The following is a 23,440-nucleotide window of genomic DNA, read 5'->3' on the forward strand; positions in this document are numbered from 1 at the left end:
ACATGAACTGCACACAGTACTCCAATAATGGCTTAACCAACATGTTGAGTTCCAACACATCCTCCTTGCTCTTCTATTCTACGAATCAGCTAACAAAGGCAAATCACAAGCCTTCTTTACCACCTCATCTACCCACTTTCAGATGTCTGTGGGTATGCAGACCAAGGTCCTTCCGATCTTCAATATATTCATATTCCCTATCATTCATATTGTGATCCTTTGACTTGTTAGCCCTCTCCAAATAGAACATAAAACAATTCAGCACAGAGACAGTCCCTTCAGCCCACCAAGCCTGTGCCAACTATGATACTATTCTAAAATAATCCTGTCTGCTTGCACATAGTCCACATCCTTCTATTCTCTGCCTGATCGTGCATCTGTCTAAATGCCCCTTAAAGTTTGTTATTGTATCCGCTTCTACCACGTTCCCTGTCAGCTTGTTCCAGGCACCTACTACATCAAAAAAAGACTTTCCTTCCTCACCTTAAACCTACATCCTCTAGTATTTCACATTTCCATCCAACCTATCCATGCCCCTCATGATTTCAAATACTTCTATCAGATCACACCTCAGCCTCCAAAGTTCCAGCGAAAACAATTCAAATTTGTCCAGCCTTTTCTTATAGCTAATACACTAATCCAGGCAACATTCTGGTAAATCTCTTCTGCATGCTCTTCAAAACCTCCACATCTGATTGTGCAGCGACCAAAACTGCACAACATCTACTCTACTGCCCTCATCTATCTTTTTGGTCACCTTTTATAAAAATGCATCGGTTCACACTTTTCCAGGTTGAATTTCATATGCCACTGCTCTGCCCATCTGAGCAGACCGTTGAATCCTCCTGCAGTTTATAGCTATCTTCCTCCCAACCAACTTTCGTGCCATCTGTGAGCCTCTTGACCATACTGCCTGCATTTTTATCCCAATCCTGCATACCACAAACTGCAATGTCCCCAGCACCAAGTCTGTTTTTGGTGAAACAGGACATTCAGTCTCAAAAACATCCTCTACTGTCACCTTGTTTCCTTCTTCTTAGGCAATTCTGGATTCAATGTGCCACTTTGCCTCAGATCCCATGGATTCTTACTTTCTTGATCAGTCTGCACTGATTCACTAATTCAAAATCCTTGCTAAAGTCCATTTAGATCATATAGAAGAAATAACCCTCAACATTCCTGGATACCTACTCAGAAACTTCAAAATTGTCAAAACACAACCTTCCAATTCCAATGCTTGTTTTTATAATCAATTAAGCACCTGACAAATGTAAATGGTGCAAATGGGTTTATATGACAGAATGGCTTTTTATAAAAGAACCAAGCCTACACTAGTTTGAAACTTTATTTAATCTCAGCATGAGTCCTGAGGTCTGCTCACAGTGGATACAGGGTGAGTTGATACGGAAGTTTAGGGGTTTAGAACAAAGGACATCTTATCAGGGTATGCAAGATGCTAAAGAGGATTGACAATGTAGTTGTAGGACGGGTGTTTCCTGTGGGGAATTCTAGAATGGGAGATCATTGTTTTAGGATAAGGGAAAGCATGGATAACTTACTTCTCTCAGAGGGTCATGAATCAGTGGAATTCACTACCTCAGTGTGGTGGATGCTGGGGCATTGAGTAAATGCAAACAGACAATTTTAAATTAGTTATAGGTTGACCAGTTAATAACAGCAGGCAATTAAGTTGAGGCCGATGTGAGATCAACCATGATCCAATCAAATGGCAGAGCAGGTTCAAGGGGCTGAATTGCCCACTTTTGCTCCAAGTTCTTATGTAAAGGATGGTAGATGAGGGAACATGGCTTGGCATGAGTTGGAACTAAGTTGACACTAGGGCTATAAATAGCCATGGAGACATAGCGAAGATTAGCGTAGAGGTACGAGAGCCATGGGGTGAGTAGTAGGTGTATGAAGTGCCATGGGACAAATTGAGAGCTTGTGTAGATACGTGGTGAGGGCTGATGGATTGTTTTATGTTTCATTGATTTAAAAAAAAGGTCAAAAAATGTAGAGCACCAAATCCAAGCTTCAGCCCAGCCCACCTGTGCATCAGTTCTGGGGTCACCCAGCCTGACTCCCATGAAACAAGCACTCACCCAAAGCAAAAATCTGAACTTCCAGTTCACCACCTGCATCAGGAGCAGAAACTCAGGCCTTAGTGCCCAGGTTCAAAGAATAATTTGTTTAGGTTAGATGCAGACTACTTACTTCTTTGAAATAAATCTTTCAAAAAGCTCATCCCTTATGGGTAATTGATTTAAATACAGCATTCATTTAACTGCAATAAAGTAGGTCAAAAGCAGAATTTGAGAAGCTGAGACTATAACACTGTAGCACCAAATCACATGGTTCTGAACTGTCAAATGGAAACAGTATTAGTTAATGATTGCGAATGCACTGCTTTAGGTCACTGCTTTATTAAAATGACGCTTTTTGCTTTGTGATGACCAAATGTAGGATCAGCTGTTTACTTTTCTGGTTGCTACCTCTCCGTCAGGGAATGACAAAAGAAAACACGAGCCACCTGTAGCTTTTTTTTAAGCAAAATACTTTACTCCTAAATATTACAGTGCCTGTAAATTTGGACAGATGAACAAAAGCTTCACCAAAAAGAGGTAGACACAATGGAGCATGTAAAGGTAATGACACATGTAGCAAAGTGGATAGATTTAAAGAAATAATTCTAAATATTAAGCCGTAGATACAGCCGTCAGAGGGGTGATGGGAATTGAGGACAAAAATAAAAAGAAGATTTAAATTTATATAAAACCTTAAAATCACAATTAATCGCAGAACAGAATGAGGTCATTCAGCCAATCATGCCTTCATTGGCTCTATTATTTAATGCCAATCTCTTGAATTTCCCCATATCCCTGCACATTATTGATATCCAAAAAAAAACGACCACTTGAATGCTGCAGTTGAACCTGTCTCCACATTTTCAGGTAACGTATTCTATACCCTAACAGCTCGCAGTGTGAAAAAACGTTATTCCCAAATTGCCCTTGTTTCAGTTGTACATTAATTTAATGCCCTCTTGTTCTTATTTCTTTAAGAAGCAGAAACAGCTTCACCCTACCTACTCCAGCCAGCTTGCATGATTTGGAAAACCTCAAATAAGCTCTCTTCCCAGGCTCCTCAACACCAGGAAGATTTCTTTAATCTATTCACATACCTAAAGTTTCGCATAACAGGAACCATTCTAGTAAATCACTTCTGCAGTCTCCTTCTGTATTCTATTTTATATTTTCTTTCACCGTTCTTCCAACTTAAGTGCATCATCTCACTATTCTGCATGAATCTCATCTGCCCACTTCAGCAACTTGTTAATGTCCTTTTGAAGTTCACACTACCCTCAATTTAACAATCTCATTTGAAGTGTGGCACATCTGATTGTACAGCAGTCCCTCAACACTGAACTGAAATGTTTGTGTTGCAGTCCTGTCGTGGAACTTGGGAACCAGAGGCCAAAATTGGAGGAGTTCATGCTTACATAAAATGATAGCAGGACATCTCCCAGGACACCACTGGAACAGCCGAGTCTAGACATAATTAAGACAGAATTTGTCTCACCTACCCCCTTCATCAACAGCACAAGACCCAGCATATTCCCACCTTTTCAATTCAAGTTCTCAACAATCTTGATAGGACCTGAATTACAATTCTCTGGATTACTCCTGTAATATTACTACACTAGGGGTCAAATAATTGAGTACAGTAAAATGGGCAGGTTTTAAGAACAAAACTTATTTGAACATCTGAATCCCAAAATCAGCAGAATTCCATATACACCATACAGTCCACTGAGGCTGAACTTTCTCAATGCATTTTTCAGCATGAAGTCTGTGGAGTCCCTTCCAAAGCTTTAGTATCAGGCCCCATTCAGGTCAGGCCATATGTCAGGGACAACCCCAAAGTTTGGCAATCTTGAAAATCAGTGACACAGAAAAAGGCCAGTTGAGGTAAGTTATTTTCAGATTTCGAGCAGCTGCAATATTTTGATTTATTACTGATGATAATAGATGGATCTTGTGTAAGATACTTGATGACTTGAATCCCTGAAAGGATGAAACTAAAACAACTTCTTTAAAAGACAAAAATCAATACAGACTCTTCATGGGAAAGGAGAGGACCCAGCATAAGGTGTTGCTACGAAAAGTATTTCTTTGTAGGAAGAGAGAGACGTTGACATGACCCAAATGTACTTATAGGCCAATTTTCTACCTTTACTTGTATAACAAGATGTACCCATTACATTAGAATGCAAATCAAGAAACCATTGATCAATCTGGAAAAACCTACAGAAAATCTGCACAGAATCCTAGGTGATGCATCAAGGAATATATGACAAGATACACCAAAATTGCAAATTTTGAAGTCCTGAACCTTAATAATATGAAGTAAACAAATACATTATCTTCATGTGACAGAACTATATATAGTCTTTCAAATTTATCTTGAATAATCAAATTTTAAAGTTGAAGTAATTTAATTAAACCTGAAAGATTGAAACAATGTGTATCTGGCTAAAAGTCACCAGTGAATCAAACATGATTAAGTTTTCTGAAGAAGGGTCTAGGCCCGAAACATCAGCCTTCCTGCTCCTCTGATGCTGCTTGGCTTGCTGTGTTCATCCAGCTCTACACCTTGTTATCTCAGATTCTCCAGCATCTGCAGTTCCTGCTATCTCATGATTAAGGCATGCGGTGTTTATTAAAATGACAGTTAATCATTTTATATACTTGCAGCAGTTTCTTAAAACACTCTAATAATCACACATAAAAAGAGGATTGATCGTCACCAGGTGTATATGGAGATCTAGAATGTGAAAAGTATTATGATGCAGCATTTTTTACACTAGTGGCACATTATGTGTGCAATTTTCATGAAAGATGCACAGATATTAAAGCCTGGTATGAACTAACAGTGAAAATAATGGAGTACTTTGTATGCATTTAATACCACATACAAAATAAATCTATTTCATTGTGATTTCATATGCAGAATCATAGGGCTCGGGATACATGTATTCTATTCAATGTGTTTGCGGAGTTATCTAACTATCTAAGAGTTATCTAATTCGTATAGAATCATAAACATTGGCCTGCTTTCACACTGTAGGGATTCATTCAGTCCATTAAGTCCACACCAACCCTCCATAGAGTATCCCACCCAGAATCACCCTATCCTCTATCAACTCTGTGTTTCTCATGACTAATCCACCTCGCCTGCATAGTACCATAGCCCTACAAAGCAGCTCTGTAATTATGTTACTTTTAAAACATATCATTTTTCTGTTTTGAAAGTTTTCACTACATCTGCATTCACTAGCCTTTTAGACAATGAATTTTAGATCATAATTTATGGAGTAAAAACAATATCCTTAGTATCGCTGGCTATTTTGCTTAGCTCATTCCCTTTGCCATGGAAGGTGAGCTGAAGTGCTGCTTAGGCCCCTGTTTGCTAGTCTGTTTGTTTATAAACAACATTTCAAAAATTCATTGTTAGATTTCACTGGAAATTGAAATACAGGTAGGGTACAGCCAACTTAAGTAAAAAAGACCGACAGTTTTTGGAGAAGACATGGATCTGTATGCAGGTCCTGACATTTTAAATTAAAAAAAATGTTCGATTTTCCTTTAGAATGCTGTGGGCTGATTTAGAATGTTGTGGATTTTCTCAGTCACAGTCATAGAACTTGTCAAAGCGGTCAAATATACGAGGAGAGTTTTAGAGCTAGAAGGATTTAAACATTAATAGCTTTTCGTCTTTATCACCTATCTTTCACCACACTACTAATTATTCAAGTCTTAAATTTTCTTTTGTCACTTACATTATGTCTGGTCCAGTTAAAGAGTATCTTCGAAGCATCGCACGAGACTCAGCATTGGTGAGATCTGTAGTTGGTTCCCCATTGATTGCTAAGATGGAGTCACCTACCCCAATTCGGGCATCACGACTGATGGATCCACCATGAATAATGTTACGCACCATCATTCCTGAGCCATCTTTACTGGCACTCACAGTCATTCCTACAAGTTTAGGAAGATATTCACACATACAACAGAATATTAAAAAGTGTGAAATAAAGTTAGCCATTTAACACAAAAAGCCATTTTTCCCACGCACTTTTATAATTGTGGCTTTCCCAATGTATTTAGTTACCTGAGGAAAATGACAAAGTTCAAAAGATATTTCAAGAGAAAGACTTAAATTCCTCTGGTCTCTGCAAAGAAGTATTACAAGTGAACTAAAGTAATCAATTTCACTACTTGCTCGCTTCCTTTACCAATATTTCATTAGCCCCAAAATAACTGGAAACAGAGTTCGTTAACAGCAAAACATGGAATTTTCAAGATCTTTAATTACATAGCACTTCCTACAGAACACCAAATAAATTCCTACTCAAAGAAAAATGCCAGCCGTTCCTTTCAAACCTGATAGCTCAATCATTATATTACATCTATTAGAATGGCAACTAAGTGTTAACAACACTACAGACGGTTTTAAAAATAATGAATTTAAAACAAAAACAATATCATTTTTGAAATAAATTTCCTCCACAAACTTATTTTTCCCCCACTGAGATGATGCAAGATTCAGATTTTGCCATATAGTTTCTACAGCAGTAAAAAGTAACACCTACAGGTGGACTAACTCATTTGAGGCAGAGTTTGTACTTTGGAAGCAATCAGCAAGATTTTACTAAAAGCAAAATATTTCCAGCATCCAACTGCTAGAAAAACTCAGGTTTGGCAGCATCTTTGGAGTAAGAAACAGAGTTAATGTTTCATGAAATATTAATGTTTGTGTCCACAAATGCTGCCAGATCTGCTGAGATTTTTCAACACTATTTCAGCAAGATTTTCTAATTTTGTATAATGGTACACATAGAATCATCTATGCAACTGCAATCCTCAATTTTATTATTAAAAATACCGAATGAATTTAAGGGTGGTAATAAAGTGCAATATATAAATAGATCTGAAACGTTTGTAAAAATAAAAATAAAACATTTTAATTGAAGTGCCTGTCCACTACCAGTGAATAAAAACAGACTTTAAATAATTTTAACAGTAGAAATCACCTTAATGAACTACATATCATTTAATAATTAAAAGATGATATTGCAACTTCTGCAACATGCTAGTTCACTACACATCCAATCCATGGCTCTAAACAGCTTTCCAAACTCATCTGCAGTGGTTCTTTTGGTGGCACAAGTGGGGTTAATCTGGTTAGGTGGGTAGATATACATACAGGGGGCAGCACAGTGGCACAGTGGTTAGCACTGCTGCCTCACAGTGCCAGGGACCCGGATTTAATTCCAGCCTTGGGCCACTGTCTGTCTGGAGTTTGCACACTCTCCCCGTGTCTGCGTGGGTTTCTTCCGGGTGCTCCGGTTTCCTCCCACAGTCCAAAGATGTGCAGGTTAGGTGGATTGGTCATGCTAAATTTCCCATAGTGTTCAAGGACGTGTAGATTAGGTGGGTTATAGGGGGATGGGTCTGGGTGGGATGCTCTGAGGTTCGCTGTGGACTTGTTGGGCCGAAGGGCCTGTTTCCACACTGTAAGGATTCTATGATTCTATGGTGGAGCAAGTTAAAAAAGTGTTGAAATTTTCAGGATGTCAGAAAACTAGAACCCTTCAACTTGAGCTCCATCTGCAACATACAGCAAACACTCATGTGACAGGTAGTTCAGTGTTTTAAATGTGGGGGCACAGTAATTAGTGGTAATGGGAGGAAGCTGTCATGGGATCTGACAAAACTAGTCAGATCTGCAGGGGCTAACCAGCCCTAGCCATAAAAAAGGCACTATTACAATAAACATGGAGGACTTCAATATGCAGGTGGACTGGAAAAATTGTTGGTAGTGGATCCCAAGAAAAAGGACTTCCTGGAATGTCAATGAGACTTCTTTTTTAAAAAAATAAACAGCAGCTTGTGGTAAAGCCCACTACGGAACAGACAACTCTGATTTTGGTGATGTGTAATGAGGGAGACTTAATTAAGGTGAAGGAACCCCCTAGGGGACAGTGACCATAACATGATAGAATTCATCCTGCAGTTTGAGGGGGAGAAGCTGGAATCAGAAATAATGGCATTAAGTTGGAGGAAAAGTTAACTACAAAGACACAAGGGAGGAGCTGGTCAGAGTCAAGGGTAGGTCATGCTAGACAAGTCTATAAGAATTCTTTGATAACGTTGCGACCAAGTTGGATAAAGGATAGCAAGAGGATGCAACTTATATGGATTTCCAGAAGGTCTTTGATAAGGTGCCACACAGGGGGCTGCTAAATGAGATAAGATCAGAAGTAATGGTATTAATGGTGTTATGGGCAAGTACTGGCATGGACAGAGGATTGGCTGACTGGCAGAAAGCAGGGGGGCAGCCAGGGACTAGTGGAATTCCAGAGGTCATTGTTGAAACTATACTATTCACATTATACATTCATGAACTGGACAAAAGGAACTGATGGCATTATTGCTAGGTTTGCAGGTGTCACAGAGATATTGAGGAATAGGTAGCATTGAGGAGGTGAAGAGGCTGCAGAAGGACTTGGGCAAGGTACAATAATGGGTGCAGTGTGGCAGATAGCATACAATGTGAGAAAGGAGGAGGTAACGTATTCAAAGAGGCACAGACTTTTCTAAATGGGGAAAGACCTCGGAAATCCGAAGCATAAGAAAGGATTTGGAAATCCTAGTTCAGAATTCTCTCAAGGTTAATTTGCAAGTTCAACTGGCAGTTAAGGTGGCTCATGCAATGTTAGCATTCATTTCAAGAGGTTGAGAATACAAGAACAGAAATGTACTGTGAAGGATATAAAAGGCTATTGTCAGACTACACTGGCATGTTGAAAGCAGCTATGGGCCCCATATTAAAAAGGAAGATGGTGCTGGCCTTGGAGAATCTCCAGAGCAGGTTTACAAGAACGATCCCAGGGATAAAGGGCTTGTCATGGATGGAGCTTAGGGTTAGGGGTGGGATGTGTGCGTATGCATGTAGAGTTAGCAGGAGACACTGACATCCAAAAGGCCTTAGAGTGAAGACATGACCCTTTAGAACGAAGATGAGGAGGAATTTCTTTAGCCACAGATGGCAAAAGAGTAGTGAGTCTATAGAACTCATTGCCACAGGAGGCTGTGGAGCGCAAGTCATTTTGCATATATTTAAGAAAGAGAGTAAGGGATCCAAAATTACAGGGAGAAGGCAGGAGAACAGAGTCGAGAAACTTTTCAGTCAAGATCGAGGGGCAGTCTTGATGGGTCAAATGGCTTAATTCTACTCTTCTATCTTACGGTCTTATACTCCAGTGCAACAGCTGGTGGTCAGGTAACAATCCGGCAACAATCCAAATGCTCTATTGTTAGTTCAGAATTAGAGTCATTCACAGAGGATCTTGGGAAGTAGAGAAATTGTGTGTTGAAAGTTCGAACAATATAGAATCCCTAGAGTGTGGAAACAGGCCCTTCGGCCCAACAAGTCCACACCGAACTTCAGAGCATCCCACCCAGACCCATCCCCCCTGTAACCCACCTAATCTACACACTCCTGAACACTATGGGCAATTTAACAATTCACCTAACCTGCACATCTTTGGGCTGTGGGAGGAAATCAGAGCACCTGGAGAAAGCCCACACAGACACAGGGAGAATGTGCAACCTCCAGACAGACAGTCGCCCGAGGCTGGAATCAAAACTGAATTGCTGGCGCTGTGAGGCAGCAGTGCTAACCACTGAGCTACTGTGCTGTCCGTACATCCTGGACAATTTCTATGTCTGACTCATCTGAGGACTTCTATCAAGTTCTAACCTGCATCTTGGATCTTGCACTCATCTGAAAATCCAAAGACTGGAAAATCTGGCTCAATAAGTAATGAACTGCAATGGCAGAGTTGCAGCTACAGACTGCAGATGGCAGCAAGACATGATAAATTAGATTTGTACATTTTAAATTTTATATGCATTTTCAACAGCAAAATCCTTAGTTAAACAAAATAAACACTGAAATTAAAACAGGAAATGTTGTAAATATTTTAGCAAGAGCAGTATTTCTGTCATGATTCCAGATTTCCAGCATACAAAGTATAATGCTGCTACTTCAGAGATTAAATATTGGTTTTATACAGGAGCAGAAGTTTTATACATGATACTACCACACAACCACAATGAGCTTTCTATCTGCTTGTGACAATGGTGTCCATTTCTCTTCTTTCCATTTCTTAACAAGTCTTTCTTCCTTCAGGTTACTTACTAGGTGCTTTGCCAACATAAAAAAACTTATTTGTGCTCCAGTCAGCATATTTGATGGGGTGTGATTGTGAGGATGTGGGAAATAAATTACTCCACAATTTGTGAAGTTATCAACAAATGGCTTTCTATCCTTGAGGATGTAACTATAAACTACTATTTAAAATTAGGTCCATTGTCAGATCATTCATTTCACACAGACTAAAGGAAGACTGCAGGTGAAGCTTAGAACTTTCTTGATTTAAGAGTACAGAAATTGCAACAGGAAAAAACCATATGGCCTGTCAAGTCTGCTCAGTCATTTAAGATCACACTTGACACCTCCCAATAGGCCTCATTCTTTGAGACCAAAGATCTGTGACTCTCAGCCAGATCCAAATGATGGCATATCCACATGGTCATTGTGGAAAGAAGCTCGAATGCTCACACTGAGGATACTTCCCAGCAATCAATGTGGCACTACCGCGGTGCTGTGAGTTAGTTTCAAACAAATTTAGCTACTCCGGACTGGGCATCCATGACAATGCCATCAGCAGCAGCCGACTCATTTTAAAAGCCATGCACCCTGACAATAGCACCGAAGACTTGTACATCAGAACTTGCCCTCTCGTACAGCCAAACTGATCCAGTCCATCTACCCAAATATACAGAATTGCAGTTGTTATCTCCAGACACACAAAAAAAGGTCTATTAACAGGTAAAAAAGGTAAAATTGTAATAGTCCTACCGGACCATAGAGCTGCTCTCTCATTAAAGAGTGTTGACTGATGGTTTAACCTGTGGGTCATCACACTTCAGGCAAAGGGAAAGGTAGAGGAGAATCCTTCATGGTAACTTCAACTGGTGCAAAAATTGAACGTATCACTCTGCATCACCAACTAGCCATCCAGCCAACTGAGACAACGAATCCCTTATTATCAATCCAAACTATTAATGCACCACCAGTAGACTCTTGACAAAGAGAAGTGATGGAAGTAAAGCAAGTAAAAAGAGATGAAAAAGATTGTTAACAGGGCTATCAACCAGGATTTGCTTTACAATAACCTGCTCACTGAAGCTCACTTGGGTTCTATCAAAGCCACTCAGCTACTGACCTCACTACAGCCTTGGTTTGCACATGGACAAGATTGACTAAAACTGAACTGGACTAGGCATATAAATACAAATGGCCAAGAACAGATCAGAGGCTAGGAACATAGGCAGAGAATAACTCCCCAAAACCTGCCCTCCAACTGCAAAGCACAAGCACAGAATCTGGTGAAATACTGCCAATATGCCTGGATTAGTGCAGCTCCACCAACACTCAAGAAGCTTAACACCATCCAAGTCAAAGCAGCATACTTGATAAGCATGATATCCACAGGCATTCACTTCCCCCAACCACTGATGCATCTATAAGATACACTGAAAAAACTCAACGTTGCTCTGATAGCAGCTTCCAATCTCAACCACCATCTAGAAGGACAAGGACAGTAGTTACAGGAGAATACAATCACCTAAAAGTATCCCTCTAGATAACATACCATCCCAACTTGAAACTATATTTCTGTTGCATCATTGTTGCTGGGTCAAAATCCTGGAACTCCCTTCATAACAGCACCAAGTGTACCTACAGCAAGCAGGTTACAGAAGTTCAAGAAGCCCTTCTTAAATGCAATTAGTGATGAATAAAGATGTTGGCCCAGCCAGTGAACCCCACATTCCCTGAATGAATTAAAACTCTCGTGGGTAGAAAAACTAAAGATCCTCATACTTTGAGTGAAGACTTTTCTTCTCATCTCGTTACTAAGCTATTGACCCTGTACAGAACTGTGGTCCAGGTCCAATCAGGGAAATAACACCTCTGTCTGTCACACCACTTCATAAATCTTTCTTATTTCAATAAGACAACCTCTTATTCTTCTAGACTCTAGAGTACACTGACCCCGTTTACATTGTTGAAAGGATTAACCAGTGATGAAAGACAATGATGCCAACCCTACCTACCTTATTCACTCTGCCCACATTTATCTGTATCTCTTCCAGTATAACAGCATACTTTCTGAAATATGATGTAAATGGCACAAAACATTCTAAGCATGATCACACCAATGTCCCATACAGCTATGCAAGATCTCTATTCTCGCTCTGCAATCCCTTTGCGATAAAAGGCCAGCATGCCACATCTTTTCATTTAAGTCATTAATATAGATTATTAATAGCTGAGGGCTCAGCAAAGACATTTGAGACACTCCACTAGTCACAGCCTGCCAATGTGAAAATGCCCAGATCACCATTCCCAACTTCATGAGCTCTCATCTTGAGTTGCACAACATCAAATGAGTTTTGGAAAACCAAGTACCTGTATACATGTTTTGGTTTCCCCCTTAGCTACTATACTATCTATATCTTTCAAAAGCTAATACATTTGTCAAAGAGGATTTCCTTTTCAAAAAACCACGTTGACTTATTTTAAACATACTATGTATTTTTCAGTACACTTGAGATATTTCTTAATAAAATTCAGCAGTCTGATGTCAAGCTGATTGGTTTGAAGCCCTTGGTTTGCTCTCTTACCTTCTTGAGTATCAAACATTTGCCGCAATTGTTCCAATATCCAGGAAGTGGCGGTGCTGGATTTGGAGTGGGGTGGATAAAGTCTTAAAATCACACAACACCAGGTTATAGTACAACAAATTTATTTGAAATCACAAGTTTGGTGCGATTTTTGACAATATCCAGGAAACTTTGGAAAATCATTGCAGCATATTCACCGTCTCTGCAGCTATCTCTTTTACATGATAGAATGAAGGTCATTAGATGGTGGAATTTTGATGATGTTTTCACTAGTACTACTTCTCTGCTGATACTGGTTAGCTCAAATTTGCTCACTCATTAGCACCTGATTACCCTCTATTTTGGCAAGTAGCTTGTACTTTGTTGTGACAACAGACACACGTTGGGTGTTCAATGCCTCCGCCACTTCCTCACTCCCGATAATTCATCCAATTTTCAGTTTTGTTATTCTTTGCCTTTTCACATATTTGCACAAATTCTTCCAATCTGTTTAAATGATATTCAGTAGTTTACTCATATTCAATTTTATTGCTCAAATTTTTGGTGGCACTTGGTGGCTTCAAAATACTGAATCCTCAGACTTCCTGCTTTTCTTTGCAAACTCCAATACTATCTATACCTTGATTGCAAACCACGAATGAATCTTGAGAAGTTTTCCTTTCTCAATGCAATATGTTTTGGTTGAAATATTGAATAAGTATTTCCCACTGTTAACTTACATGCCTTTATATGCTTACACATTCTAACTTGGCTAATGGCACTTTAAAATGGATCATTAAATCAACTTCAAGTTAAAAAAAACACAGATCTAGGAGTGATCTTTTAGGCCTTAATTAAATGTGAATTTCTAGATGTTTTAAGAACAAATTAACGAAGATTGTGCAGCACCTGAATTTTTAAAATCGAGTTTATTAGAGATAAAAGACCATAGAATTCAATGGGACCGCACTATCTCATCACACATTTAAAAAAAAAAAAATCTTAAACTTCTGATGTTTGAAAAACAATTGACGTTTAATCTCTGCTTTGGAGAGTTCTTTTTCCCCTGAAGAATGTTTTTTCTCCCTTCAACAGAGAGACTTCATTGCAATTTTGTTTTAATTATTCCTTTTAGCCTGTTTACTCAATCAAACTCTTTGTTCATACCTATGTAATTGCCTTTGAAGTAGTTCAGGTTGTTTTTCCTCTGATTGGAATATGACATTTTCAAATTTTATGTGGAAATCAATTGTAGTGATCTTCTATGATTACTAATTAGTCATGCCTCATCATGCAATAACAATGACTAAAATAACCTTATTGTTCATTATTTCAGAACATATAGTATCAGAAAACACAGTCACAACAGCATTCTACAAACTCATCTTCCAGACCAATCATTGCTTACTTGATTTGTCCAGTTACAACGGTGTTCTATGGATAAATTCATTGCGTTAATTCACTTCAAAGAATATCCTTCACTGTCTATGGATCAAAATCCTGGAACTCACTTCCTATCAAATCTATAGGTGTGTCCACACTAGATGGGTTACAGCAATTCAAGATGGCAGCATGCCACAACCTTCTGAAGTGCAATTAGTGAAGGACAAAAATGCTGGCATGTTAGTGATACCCACATCCTATGAATATAATTTAGAAAGAAAAATGTCCTGCAACGTATACCTTTTTGAATGTGGTTACTTATAATTTTGAGAGGTCAGCTTAAGATACACTCAGTCCTCACTGAACGTGGATTGGCTACCCACGGATCCACGTACTCAAGATCACCCCGGGCCTGTTTTATTCCCCCACTAGTTGACAGGTCCTGAAAGCTTGCCCGATTCTTCGCACTAGATAGAGGATTCTTATTGTATCACTATCCACATTTTTGTGTCATCCACAGAAGATCCATACTCCCATCCCTTGTGGATAATAAGGATTTTGTGTCATCAATATTACTGGTTTTAAAAGTTATTTAGGAAGTAACATTGAGTGGCCTTCATTTGTCAAGAGCAAAAATACAATTATTAACCAGAGCTGTAAACAATGAAGACGGGAGGACCGGGATGTAGACCAACTAATACGTCGTCTATATCTCATTACATTAGATCTTATAACGCGACTGACAACATTGCAAGATTGAGAGTAGCAAATAGCTAAACCCTAAGAAACTGCAAAAATATGTAAAAATCTACTATTTATGAAAATGCGTGCTGTTTTGGTCGTCACATTACCAGAAGGACATGGAAGCTTTGGAGAGAGTGCAGAGAAGGTTCACCAGGATGTTGCCCTGTCTCAAGGGCATTGGCTACGAGGAAAAGGTTAAAAAGATGGCGGTTGAGAGGCGACCTGATAGAGGTCTACAAAATTATGAGAGGCATAGGTTGGGTGGATAGTCAGAGGCTTTTTCCCTACATTGAAGTTTCAATTACAAGGGGGCACAGGTTCAAGGTAAGAGGGCAAAAGTTTAAGGGAGATGTGCGAGGAAAGTTTTTCACGCAAAAAGTGGTAGGAGCCTGGAATGCACTGCCAGAGGTTGTCGTGGAAGCAGGCACGTTTACAACATTTAAGAGGCATCTGCATGGTTATATGAATAGGGAGGGAGTAGAGGGATGTGGACCAAATAAGGGCAGAAGCCTTGATTTTTAGTTCAGTCAGGGCATGACGATCAGCACAGGCTTGGAGGGCCGAAGGGCCTGCTCTTGTGCCATACTTCTCTTCTGTTCTTTTGAAAATATTGCATTAACCATTGAAACTATATTGGATAATGACTATGTAAACAATAAATAAAAAGACTTAAAACATGGCAAAAACACATTATTCCTAGCAGTAGGTTTAATGAATCTATACCGGACACATACCCAGACTAGCACTGCCTTTTGCAATGGTAATGGTTTTCTCAAATCCTTTGGCTAAGGACATCTGTTTCTCATCACTCTCTTCAGTGGAGGACATGCTGCAAGCACCCAAGGAATTTTCTTGTGCATCCTTAAAGAGTGGAATAATTTTGAAAATATCAAAAAGACATGTCCTTCTAAATAGCTTTAAAATATTCATAACTGAAAGAGGAAAGGTGGAGCACTCTAAAAACCTAAGATTATCATTTCACCCTGCTCCCATTCAAACCACATGCCACATTAAACAGAACATTTGGCCAGCGTAGGAATGCAGCAACTCCTTCCCGATTCCGGACCTCACTGAACTCCTTTGGTACAGAAATCTATGGAAAAAACAATACGGAGAACCTATGCATACAAGTCATATCAACTTAACGTGCATTGGGTTGGGGAGGGTTAAGTTGCAAAGTTATCCAAAGGTTAAGTGAGGATTTTTACATTTAACATTTTGTGGGTATTGTCCAGGTACGGATGATGTAATTATTCAAAATAGTCTATCTTGGAAGGTCCTCTGGATCAGGGAATTCACCGCTGCTGGAGGTTCAAATGTCTAAATGAATTCCCACTGAATCAGTATTGGAACATTCATGAGCTCCAACGCGCAAATCAGGTTATCTGTCCAATCTCCGATGATCTTGAGAAAAGGAGGTTTGTCAAGGTACCAAAAGAATTTTAAGAATTGCTTTTAAATTTGTTAGTGCATATAGTGCATGACATTATTTACACTGAACCATGTAAAATTGAAAACACTGAAGGAGCTTCAATGAGTCAGCTACCGTAATCTCACCTTACTGATTTTGACAAATAGCCTTATATGAAATGCATATCCTAGTACCCAGTACTAGTTAAATGTTGACAGTTACTGCCTCTAATATCGTTTCAGGATTCGATATCGAATTTCAGATCCCCGACCATCCTGAGCAAAAAAAAATGTCATCTGCAAAGTTACTAATCAGACCAGCTAAAATAGTACTAACGAACATCCCAGCACTGATCCTTGCAGAACACCGCTATTCACAGAACTCCAGTCAGAAAAATACCCTTCCACAACTACCCTCTGCCTAACAGTAAGCCATTTTTGTATCCAAATTACCAACTCACTGTGGATCCCATTCAATTTAATTTTCTGGACCAGCCTACCAAAAGGGACCTTGTCAAAAGTATCTGACAAGTCCACGTAGACAACATCCACAGCGCTCACCTTAATCATATTCATCGCTTCCTCAAAAAACTCGAATTCGAGAGATAAGACCACCCCTGCACAAAACAACGTTGACTATCCCGAATAACTACATTTATCAAATGCAAGTAAATCCTGTTCCCAAGTATCTTCTCCAATAATTTCGGGCGGCACGGTGGCTCAGTGATTAGCACCGCTGCCTCACAATACCAGGAATCCAGGTTCGATTTCACCCTCGGGTGACTGTCTATGTGGAGTTTGCACATTGTCCCCATGTCTGCGTGGGTTTCCTCCCACAGTCCAAAGATGTGTAGGGTGGGTGGACTGGCCATACTAAATTGCCCATCGCGTCCAGGGATGTTTAGGTTAGGTGAGTTAGACATGGAAAATGTAAGGGTAGGGGAATGGGTCTGGGTGGGATGCTCCTCGGAGGGCCGGTATGGACTTGTTGGGCCAAATGGCCTGTTTCCATGCTGTATGGTTTCTGTGATTCTGTGACTCCTGCAAGGCTCACCAACCTATAATTTTGTGAATTATCCCTATTGTCCTTGTTCAACAAATTAACATCATCGGCAATTCTCCAGTCTTATGGGACCTCACCTGTGGCTAAAGAAGATACAAAGATCTCCGTCAAGGCCCCAGCAATCTCCACCCTGGCCTCCTTCAGTACCCTGGGATAGATTCCATCAGTCCTTAGGGACTATCTACCTTAATGTTTTAAAAACACCCAACACTTGCTCCTTAATATGAACATGCCCTATAATATCAACATATTCCTCCCTAATCTTATCATCCATATCCTTTTCCTGGGCGAATATGGATGCAAAATGATGTACTCATTAAGGACTTCATACACTTTTGCTGGCTCCATGCCTAAATTTTCTTTGTCCCCGAGCAGGTATATCCTTTCCCTAGTTATCCTCGTGCTCCAAATATACAGATCGAAGTTCTCCTTAATCTTACATGCCAGGACATCTCATGGCTCCTTTCAACTCTCCTATTCCTGGTTTTAGTTCTTTTCTGCTTACTCTATATTCCTCAAGGAACTGGTCTGATTTCAGTTCCCTAAACCTTATATATACCTCCTTTATGTTTTAGATAAACTTTCAAAATCTCTTTTCATCCAGGATTCCTGAATCTTGCCATTCTTATTTTTCATCTTTAAGCAAACATGCTGGTCCTGAACTTTGATCAATTGGCCTTTAAAAGACTCCCATGTGTCAGATGTGGAATTATCCTCAAACAGCCACTCAATCTAATTTCTCCAGTTCCTGTCTAACATTGTTGTAATTAGAATTCCCTATCTGATAGTTATCTATCTTAAAACTTACAGAATTATGATCACTGTTGCCAAAATGCGCCCCCGATGAAACACTGATCATGTGGACAGACTCATTTTCCAGTTTTATTTTATCTAAATGCAAGTGTAAGGTAGTGCGTTCCAGATGTGATTCAATTGGTTCATTACTAGGCTTTAAGCAAAACACACTTTATTCTTACAACATAAAGTACAAACAAAAAATAATTAGCACAATTTTAACTCTATTGAATACTTAAAAATATTATTTAACTGCTAATCATCAACTTTTCCAATAATAGCAACATTCCAAAAACATACCTTTCACAAAGGCAAATTCAGCAAAACAGATTTTCCTCACATCTCCTCTCTAGTCTAAGAGAAAGGAACACAGAAAGCAAGCAAACAAATCAGGCTGCAGAGAGAGTACTCAAGCTTTTTGCAGCAGCACAGACAGAGCTGTATCTATCAGTTTCAGCAGCCAACTCCAAACCTCAACTGAAAGCAAAACTAAAGCCCTGGCACTATGTGAGCCTAACTCCACCTACTCATGGGATAACAAGGTATAGAGCTGGATGAACACAGCAGGCCAAGCAGCATCAGAGGAGCAGGAAGGCTGACGTTTCAGGCCTACACCCTTCTTCAGACCCTTATTCCACCCACTCATGCTTCTTTTGTCTTAATTTAAAAATACTTAGGGAGCTCAAAGCTGTTTAACAATTGCTTCTAATGCAGACATGTTGGCACTATGGTGTCAACACCCTTCTTCAAGGGAAACAGTACAGAACATCTGTTAAAAGGTACAGCATATCATCACACCTCTCCCACCTTAAAAATATAGACAAATAAAGAAAGGCGGCTTCATTTTCAAAACCTTTAGTGTCACGCCATTACTATGCTACAATTCAATACTACAGTCCATATCAACCTGTTTCTTTCAAACACACTGTCTCCCATCAAAGTTGTGACAACACATCTGCAATTATGTTTTCTCACTGTAGCATGTGTGGAATTTTCAAATAGAGTGGCTGTAACAATAAACTCAACAAAACAGCCTGGTTTTTACAATCCTTATCTTTTTCCAAAAACATTAAGAGGTTATGATCAGTATACACAATTGTCCTTAGATTCATTACTTATAACCTAAATGTTGAAATATTGCAACACCAACACCAAACGTAAGGTCCCTTCCTCAATGTGGAATATTTCTGTTGATGAATATTCAACATTTTGGAGAAATACCCAATAGGTTTTTCTATCCTCTTGGCATCTTCTTTTAAAAGGACAGTACCGACACCCACAACACTCTCATTGACAGCCACCTTGAATGGTCTTACATAATTACTTGTTGCTAACACCAGGGCAGTGGTCAAAATAGCATTGGGGCTGTCAAATGCCTTCTGACACTCATCTGTCCACTGAAATCTTCTGGACTTCAAGTCAGTCAATGGAGCACATACACTGCTAAAATTTATTATGAATTTGAGGTTAAAAACCAGTCAGACCCAGGAATCATAGTTCTTTCCTCTTCAATGACAGCATGGCAAACTCCCCAATAACCTTTGTTTTCACATGCCATGGGGTCATCTGTCCATGACCAACGATATGGCCTTGGAATGGGACTTGGGCTTTTGCAAACTCACCCTTAGTCAGGTCAAGCCCACCTCTTGAAGCGATCAAGCAATTCAGCTAGATGTTCCAAATGTGTGAATAAAAATCATTAGTCTATGTACACCACACAATTAGATAATCCCATAATAACCTTATTGGTTAATCTTTGAAATGTGACTGGTGCATTCTTCATTACAAATGGCGTGAATTTAAGCCTGTAAAGAACATTTGGTGTCACGAAAGCCGAGATTTCCATCGCCCTCTTGGATAAAGTTACTTGCCAGTATTCTCCGAGTAAGTTCGGCACAGATATATAATTTGCTTGTCCCACCATCTCAATACAGTCTTCCAAACATCAAATAGGATATGAATCGTATTTTGTAACTGCAGTGATTCTGCAGTAGTCATAACCATTTGGTACCATCTGGTTCACTTTATGTTGTCTATGAGTGGGCTTTTAATTTTTTTGAAATTGTGCCAATTTTAGACAGTAAAGCCAATTAGAAGTTGCTTAATTGGAACAGCATTTCCTATATCTATATCATGCGAAATTGTGTTCAGCTCCGGTCGCCTTATTATAGGAAGGACGTGGAAGCTTTAGACAGGGTGCAAAATAACAGTCTAAGGGCATCATATGTCTGATATAAGTTACTTCATTCGATCCTTTCAAACTCTGTACAGTTGACAAGGTTCCTCCTCAGATTCCCAAAACATTGTCCATAAGTTTCTGGCCCTAGCTCATGTGCACTTAAGATGGTTTTTTTCTGCCACCTCATTGTACTCCCCAGACACCTCCTCTGACAGTGATGCAAATACCTCACTTGTTCCATCAACCCAACTTTTTTGGAATCAACAAAACACACATGGTGAGTGGCTATTTCATTTGTTTAGCCATTTTCTCAAAATGAAAAGGGTTTCTTTGTCCTTCTCAACGAACCTTGGCAATGCTTGGACATATTTAAATAGATCCCCAACGGGCCTTTGGCTATGATTTATTCACTTTTCATCACTGCCCTCATTGCTACTCCGATTTTACTTTTACTTGCTCCATTGTAAGTCAGCTTTCACTTTTCTGTGCTAGCTTCCAAAGTTCAAAATCACTTTTTTTCCTTTCTTCGGCAAGGCTATTCTATTTCTTTTGCCATTGCCTCCAATTCAAGCTGCTTCATTTGTAATTGAATTTTAACTATTTCCAATGACTTAGACTATAGTTCTGGCAATTTAAATGCTGAGCTATTGTTGCAATTTGACTCATGGGCACTGGCAACCTCAACTTCAACTTGTCTGCCAATTCCAACAGCTTGTGTTACTCACATTCTGTAAACCACCCCCAAGTGACGTCTTCCACACCAGGAAACTCTTAGCCATCAAAACAGCCATTATCTCACAAGGCACAGCTTATTTAAAACAACACCTCAAAAACAGAACATCAACATTCACCACCCATTCACTGTCTTTGAGTCCAATAATCCTAAACCCAGCCTACAATTAGAGATTTTAATCCTGAACCCAAACTGCTAATTTGTTATGGACCAGACCAAACCCTCTAAATATATATCAAATAAGTAGCCTATACTCTTAAACTTTTTTTATTTTGTTCAAAGGGAAGTGTAAGGCGCTGTGTTCCAGATATGTTTTGATTGGTCCACAACTAGGCTTTAAGCAAAACACACTATTCTCACAACACAGTTAAAACACTGGCACAACTATAACGCTATTGAAATACTTAACAAAATAATAGATTACATAACCACTAACTATTCCAACATAGCTGCATCCCATAAACACACCTGTGGTAACAGAAAATTCAGAACAGCACATAAGGAAATTCTACTGTGTCTCTAGTCTAGGAGAAAGGAACAGACAAACAAACAAACAAACAAACTACTGTAGAGACAGACAGAGACACAGAGGGAGCGCGCACACGAGCAGGCGAGAGACGCATCTATCAGCTTCAATAGCCAACTCCAAATCCCAACTGAAAGCAAAACTAAAACCCTGGTTTTGTGAGCCTGACTGCACCACTGACGCTTCTTTTGTCTTTTTTTTTTGAAAAAAGCACTTAGGGAGTTCACAGATGCTTAATAATTGCTTCTGAAGCAGGCATGGTGGCACCATGGTGTCAACACCCCTCTTCAAGAGACGCAGTACAGGAGAGCTCTTAAAGGCACTGTATGGTCACAGCCAGACGTTATCAGCTGCAGAAACAAGACATCAGAATGGTGCAGTTCTCACGAAGGGTCATCAGACCCGAAACGTTGACTCTGATCTTTTCTTCACAGATGCTCCTAGACCTGTTGAGCTTTTCCAGCAACTTTTGTTTCTCTTCCCAATTTAGAGTATCCGTAGTTCTCTCAGTTTTTAATTTTGTATCAGAATGGTGCGCTGCCTCCCTGTCGCCAGGATCAAGGATATCTTGAAGGGTACAGAGCATTCTCAAAAGTGAGAGGGACCAGCAAGAGGTTGTTGTACACATTAGAACTAAATGACACAGGAAGAGAAAAGGTTGAGGTTCTGAGGACAGAATATAGCAAATTAGGCAGAAATTTAAAAAGTAGGTCCTCAATGGTCGTAATATCTGGATTACTCCCGGTGCCACGAGCTAGTAAGAGTACGAATAGGAGAATAGAGCAGATGAACGTGTGGCTGAGGAACTGGTGTAGGGGAAAAGGGTTCACATTTTTTTGATCACTGGAATCTCTTCTAGGGTAGAAGTGGCGTGTATAAAAAAGGGATGGATTACGCCTGAATTGAAAGGGGACTAATATATTGGCAGGGAGATTTGCTAGTGCTGCTTGGGAGAATTTATACTAGTAAAGGGTTGGGGGGGGACCCAGGGAGATAGCGAGAAAAAAAGAGATCAGTATGATAATGGTGTAGTTGGGAAAAGAAGTCAGTCAAACAGTCAAGGGAGGCAGGAACAAAGCAGAGCACAAAGTAGGATTGATAAATTAAACTGCATTTATTTCAATGCAAGGGTTCTAACAGGTAAGGCAGATGACTCAGGGCCTGGTTGCGAATATAGGACTGGGATATCACAGCAATTACAGAAACATTGCTCAGGGATGGACAAGACTCGCAGCTTAAATGTTCCTGGGTATAGATGCTATAGGAAGAATAGAAGGGCAGGGGGGCAAGTGAGGAGGGAGGGGGAATGGTGTTTTTGATTAGAGACAACACTATAGCTGTACTTAGGGAGGATATCACGGAGTACGTCCAGGGAAGTCATTTGGATGGAACTGAGAAATAAGAAAGGGATGATCATCTTATTGGGATTGTACTATAGACCCTTCCCCCCGCTAAAACAGTCAGCAGGAAATTGAGAAGAAAATTTGTAAGGAGATCTCAGTTATCTGTAAGAATAATAGGGTGGTAATGGCAGGAGATTAGCTTTCCAAACATAGACTTGGAACTGCTGTAAGCGTCAAGGGCTTGGAAGGAGAGGAATTTTTTTTAAGTATGTACAAGAAAATTTTCTGATTCAGTATGTGGATGTACCTATGAGAGAAGGAGCAAAACTCGACCTACTCTAGGGAAATACGGCAGGACAGGTGACTGAAATGTCAATGGGGAGCACTGTGGGGCCAGTGGTCATAATTCTACTAGTTTCAAAAATGGTAATGGAAAAGTATAGACCGGATCTAAAAGTTAAAGTTCT

At 39.7% G+C, this 23,440-nt stretch overlaps 1 protein-coding gene across 1 annotated transcript in view; it reads right to left on the bottom strand.

Annotated features, from left to right (window-relative positions):
• LOC109918161 (multiple PDZ domain protein) overlaps window positions 1–23,440 on the bottom strand; it is a 263,630-nt gene that overhangs the window by 135,490 nt on the left and 104,700 nt on the right. Inside the window, exons 17-18 of the mRNA XM_048620387.1 lie at window positions 15,659–15,785; window positions 5,840–6,038 (exon numbers count right to left, since the gene is read on the bottom strand). Coding sequence (XP_048476344.1) covers window positions 5,840–6,038; window positions 15,659–15,785 — 326 coding nt within the window. The remainder of the gene's footprint in view (window positions 1–5,839; window positions 6,039–15,658; window positions 15,786–23,440) is intronic.

The sequence above is a fragment of the Rhincodon typus genome, chromosome 3 (assembly GCF_021869965.1).
Source record: "Rhincodon typus isolate 14 chromosome 3, sRhiTyp1.1, whole genome shotgun sequence".
NCBI classification, from domain to species: domain Eukaryota; kingdom Metazoa; phylum Chordata; class Chondrichthyes; order Orectolobiformes; family Rhincodontidae; genus Rhincodon; species Rhincodon typus.